The sequence below is a fragment of the Hemisphaericaspora subhashii genome (genome assembly GCF_019202705.1).
Source record: "Hemisphaericaspora subhashii strain CBS 10753 chromosome Unknown scaffold57, whole genome shotgun sequence".
In the NCBI taxonomy this organism is placed as follows: Eukaryota; Fungi; Ascomycota; class Pichiomycetes; order Serinales; family Debaryomycetaceae; genus Hemisphaericaspora; species Hemisphaericaspora subhashii.
This window is the reverse complement of record NW_026057325.1, coordinates 85,172-91,171: the sequence shown is the minus strand read 5'-3', so window position 1 is coordinate 91,171 and position 6,000 is coordinate 85,172. Positions and strand designations below refer to the sequence as shown.

Below are 6,000 nucleotides of genomic sequence, written 5' to 3'. Positions count from 1 at the left end.
TGTCTTAATTTCCAGGAGATCTATTTAGAGTGGGGCACGGCAGGAGTTGCCTTCCGCATAGATGGATTCCGTTGCAACTCATTGTTCATTGACGCATCAGTGACCTCCTTCTATTGTTCTCGTCTATTGGAGAAAAGTCATTAACATAGAACAAATTGCGTCTTGAAGATCATTTGTTCTAATTGCGCACATTACTCGCATACGACTTCTAAATCAGGAAATAAGATTTTACCGCTAATACGACAGCGGAGACCCTGTGGAAGTGCGGAATCTAATTAGCCCCCGCCCACTCACTCAAATCTCTTACTTTTCTTATTAAAAACTTACACAAAACTAAGGCGTAGCCTTTTTCATAATGTTATATGGTTCCTAAAAGGGAATTATACTTAATATGAACAGCTCGCCTCGAAATAATAGGAATTGTTGGGCATTCTTTGTTTTTCTTTTTTTAGAATCCCGGGGTTTATCAAAAACTGCAAACTTTTTAGACATTCTTTCCGTGTGTACAGTCTTCCTAACTGAAGAATTTAACAACGAAATCAGGAAATGTTCATATAGAATAGAATAGATTGTTTATGCTTTCGAGTTGGAACTACAGTTGGATCTTTCATTCATTTAACCAGCTTAGAAGGATCAAATGGAATATAGAGTTTTTACTAGTAATGTTACATTATGATTACTTGGAGAATACGTGTATATCTATGCTTATGTATTTACATTGAATTATTCTTTAATACTCTTTTTAAAATACCAACATTTTCAATTGATNGGGCAATACATATACTACATGCATATCTATTCTTATCTAGTTACATTGAATTATTCTTTAATACTCTTTTTAAAATACCAACATTTTCAATTGATTTAACAATATCATCATAACTAACATTCAATTGAATTAATTTATTACCAATCCCACTATTGAATTTTAATTTATTATTGTCATTAATGACAATACAACTTGAACTTTCTAATGCAGTAATAATTTCAATAAATTCACCATTTTTAAGTACACCAATTAATGAATTTATATGATCTTGTTTTCTATAATAATCATAAAATAAATTAACGGTGATATGGTCAGTATTACCTTCGTTTTCTAATTTATAATTAAATAGTTGACATAATATTGCTTTTTGTAATAAATTTAAATTACCAATTGATGAAGAATTATCAAATGATAAATTACATATCTTAGCAATATGTGGAATCATTACTTTTGGATATTCCTTCTGGAAACTTTCATAGCTTTGGAAAGGTGGCAATGATCTTTCAATTAATTCGATTGATTTATAACAAATATCAAATGCTTTTCTTAAATCTCCTGATATTGATGCACTTTTCCTACAACATAATTGAATTGCCAGTGGATGGAAAATCGGTATTTGTCCATTCCCATCTTCTTCATCCTCGGTAAGACTTTTCAATCTCGATATTATAATTGATTTGATTTGATCCGCAGTATATGGTAAAAACTGCATAGATTCTGGAGTTAAATTATTTCGTATCAATCGAGGTAAGAATTTATCAGTTAAATCCAAAGCATTAGATATTCCTACCACTACCAACTTCGTCTTATATTGATGACTATTCTTTTTATTTGCACAATTAAATAACTGAAATAAAACCTGTTGATCTCTAGTTATTAACGAATCCAATTCATCAAGTATAACCACTAATGAATCCACTTCATCTTCACCTACACTCAAACATTTAAATAAATCATCACTGGTTTTCTTCCTGCCTAACAAGATGGATAACCCACCTTTAAGTCCACTAAATATCTCATGAAAAACGTGTTCTGGGTTATTCAAAGTCATACAATTAATCTTCACAAACCTAACCTTCTTTTTCTCATCCTGTAATTTCTTCTCGAGATATTCAATAGATAAACTAATCTGAGCAGTTTTCCCAGTCCCAGGAGGTCCGGAAATATATAAACTATTACAAAGACTTTCATTTATACTGTTCACAAAAAAGTCATTCAAATATTTCCCTTCGCTTTCTCGACTGACTAAATGTGATTCATGATTGACCATGTTTGTCCCTCGCTGAAATAGTGCCTTTGCTCGGGAATATATGCTTGTGGATTGTTTCTTTGGTGATTTGGTGGGTGTTGGTGGTGCTTCGAATGTGAGCTTCTTCCTGCATGATTGCTTGGTTGGGGATGGGGTGTCTGATGATAACTTGGTTCGTTTATTGGTTGGGGTTTTGGTAGGGGTTAATAATTGGATATTGGAAATATCCCTAATTGTTCTCTTTCTAGTTGGTGTTCTTGAACTCATTGCATAGATGTTGGATTATGAATTAATGAAAATAAGATGTTAAAGAAAGATGAAAGATGAGATCAATTTGGGTATTTAAGCACATCTTTAGAAGGCTGGAGAGACACGAAAATTAAAAATTAATTTAATTACGTGCATAATTTTTTTTCGCGTTTTTGCAATTATCATTATTCCTAATTAGGAAATGCAAGTTCACCCGACAAAAATTTATAGACAGGAATAAAGATCCCCAGACAACCAACATTTCTGGTTGTACCACGGCCAGTTTTGGTATTAAACTCACATTCCACAACTTGCTTTTGACCAAAGGATTCTTTTGCTTATGTTGGCCAAAGCACCTTTGAATGGCTTATTTTTTTCTCATTCTTTTTCAATAAATACTGCTGGAGGTTCAGTTTCCAGTTGTCTCGAGGAATGATTTATTGATGGAAGTATTATCCATTTCTATTCCCTGTCTGATTGTGAAAAGTGTTTTCGTAGTGTGCTGAGAAGGATGAAATAAATAAAGTACAAGAAAAAAATTGGGGAATAAAATTGAGACTAAGCTCACACGACCAGAAACCACAATATGACTAGACATCTTTAAAGTGTCATACTAGTCCCTCCAACTGGTAGAAAAGAATCAACTGGTTTCCTTTGCGCCATCAAAGGGCCGATATTTCAACTGTGAAATAAGGATATTACCAAAAAATGACTTCAATTAATGACGANAAGCACCTTTGAATGGCTTATTTTTTTCTCATTCTTTTTCAATAAATACTGCTGGAAGTTCAGTTTCCATTTGTCTCGAGGAAGGGCCAATATTTCAACTGTGAAATAAGGATATTACCAAAAAATGACTTCAATTAATGACGATTTAACAGATCTATGGCACATTTTCGCCTTCTCACATTGAAATCCCATTCAACTAGAAGACCCTTCTCCACTATTGAAACCCTTTCAATTCTTCCTAAATGACCCACCACCTTTGAAATCCCATTAAATTCTTCGCACCTGTCAATTCCCATCCGATGCTTGCCAAGCGACCCATCTCCACAACTGAAATCACATCAAATTGCACTCAATCCCTGCACCACCATTCAAATATACATCCAATTCTTGATCCCACTCTTCATCCTAATCAAATTCCTACTTTTCATCTTAATTCCAACTTAGGTCAAGTAAACCCTTCTTCCGACGAAATCAGATACGACCCGATCACACAAACTAACCGCTGATCAGGTAGCTAATTAGTATGAAGGACTATACCGATCCACGAAATTCGGCCAAAATCTTTCCAAATTGTATTACCTCTTATTTCTCATCTTAATTGAAGTCCACGCTTATAATTCTTCCCAAATTCTGTCAGCAATATTGAAATCCATATCCGATTCTTCACAAATTCTCTATCACCATAATTGAAATCTTAAACCAAACTCTACCCTTAGCACAATTCAATTCTGTTCAAGTTATTCCCAAAGTCTCTATCATTATAAATGAAACACCACAATCAAATCGATAATCCTACTTCGCTTTCTAATTCCAACCTAGATTGAACTAAACCTTCTTCCAATGAAATCAGATAAAAATCCCATCTCACAAACTAACCATTGGTCAGGTGGCTAATTCAGTATGACAGGATTACACTGATCCATGAAATCCAGTAAAACTCTCCCCAGGTTGCATCACCATTGTATCACCACCAACTCTTCATGTGAATGTTTGATTCTTTAAATTTATTTTGTGGTTTTGTTTTTGTGTCATATTGTAATATTGGTTGGAACTTTGAATTAAAAATAATGATAAATGAAATATGGGAAAAGATTGAAAGATCTATAAGTGCAGTGATTTTCAAATGATACAATTAGGCTAGTAAGTATAGCAATGAGAATTCTTTTTGTGGGATGAATAATGGTCTTAGAGATTCCATAGTTCAGATTGTTCTAGTTTCAGTCTCAATTCCAGTCCTTTTTGATGTTTTAAATTCTTGACAGGAAGGAAGCTTCATTGTCAACCTCAAACGAGGTACTAGTAGCAAGGTTTGTTGATTAAGGAGTAATCATTTCGGAATATTGGTGAAGGAGTAGTGATACAGATTGTGCTTGGAAAAAGTATCAATATCGTTTCTGTGGTTTGATTTTATTTCTGTGGAATTAATTGACCCAAATAAGTTTCTTTTCCCTAACAACAACTTCACGCCAACAATACTTCTTTGAATATTCAATGACTCAATAGCATTTTCTGGATTGATGAGATTGATATGTTTGGAAAAATTGTGTATATTATTCACTTAGCGGGTTTCTTTGTGAAAAGTAAAGAAGAAAAGAGAACGATAAATGAAACTAACATTCTAATTTTTTTGCAATCTGGCATCTAAATAAAGCTGCAAATTTTAGTCATTCTGGAACAAAACAAAAAAAATAATAAAAAAATATAGGCCATCATAATCAACATGGACCAAGACAAACCAATTCTATTCACGATGGTTAAGCATAGAGATTAAGGATATTTAGGAAGGGACATTTTCTTGTAATTGATTTCTCTTTTGATGTATGAATAATCAGCGAAATTAATTGAAGAAATACATTTTGTGTTGGAAAGATGATAACTTACAATGGATATAATAGTAAAAAGCATATCTGATACCCATGTATTCACTTACTGAATAGTGGCTAAATCCAGGATCGTGAAAGCCTGATCTGTCATTGTTGATAATAGGATGGAATGGGTTGTAAAAATAAGGAATTTCTCGTTGGCACAATTCCCTAATGTGAGACTGCACCAAGCTTGTTTCGAGAGCGAAAATAGCAATTATATTGACTATCAACTATGCTTCCATCTTATCAAGTGAACTGACTAGTTCAGTTTTATCAGTTCTTTTATTATCACATTTTGTCTTGGTCGTTAAAAGAGAGCATTTAATTTTGCAACGGATATTTCCTTACAACCAAATTGAATTTGCTTCTGTATTTTTTTTGGCAACAAGTACTTTATAAATAAACAGACCTTATAGACATCTTCTTTTTGTCATTATAAGATATAACACTCTTGGTGAGAAGTTTGGGATGTCAATATATTTATCTGTATACTGTTGGTAAGGGAAAATAGTTCTGTTGAGATGAAAGTGGACTAGGGGTTGAAGTAAAGGATGTCAAAATGAAAGAAGGAAATCAGAATAATAGAAAGTGGAGATGAAAATGATAAACTTTTTATCAAACTGTTTGACTGCTGTGTATACACCTTACATAGACACCCTAGACCGTTACTAATTTTAACAGAACCACTAATTTCATTATCTTCCTTATATTGTTTAATTTCCCGATCAAATGTTCTTAAGTAAGGTTGAGAAGTATTCTTAGAAAACCACGCCCACTTCTATCATAGATCCATACATCTCTAAAACAATTCATCTTCTAAATTATTTTGCATGGGTCTAGTGTTTCGTATCCGCCCCTTTTCGAAAAACCTAGCTCTACTATTTCAATATTCATTAACCGTGGGAAGGGCCCTAGTAAACTCGATGATGCCCCTGCACAGACCTCTCGGTTCCGAATTCAATCTGGCAAATTCTGTTGTGAATATTAACCAGATTACATCAAATTCACCCAAATCAAGCTAGCTCTCTAGGGACTATATTCCGAAACAAACTGAGGGCGACATTTTGTATCTTGGGAGTATATTGGCTAGAACTAATATTCCGAAATTCGGATGTGGGATAAAACGGAACAAAATATAA

The 6,000-nt window shown here is 33.5% G+C and overlaps 1 protein-coding gene across 1 annotated transcript; it reads right to left on the bottom strand. All coding sequences in view use genetic code 12, as the record gives it.

Annotated features, from left to right (window-relative positions):
• Positions 1-809: 809 nt before the first annotated feature.
• CDC6 (AAA family ATPase) lies at positions 810-2,285 on the bottom strand (the record flags this gene model as incomplete). Its single annotated transcript, XM_049407600.1, has 1 exon — positions 810-2,285. One exon carries the CDS (start codon positions 2,283-2,285, stop codon positions 810-812), a length of 1,476 nt encoding a protein of 491 aa, XP_049263026.1.
• Between the last annotated feature and the right edge of the window lie 3,715 nt (positions 2,286-6,000).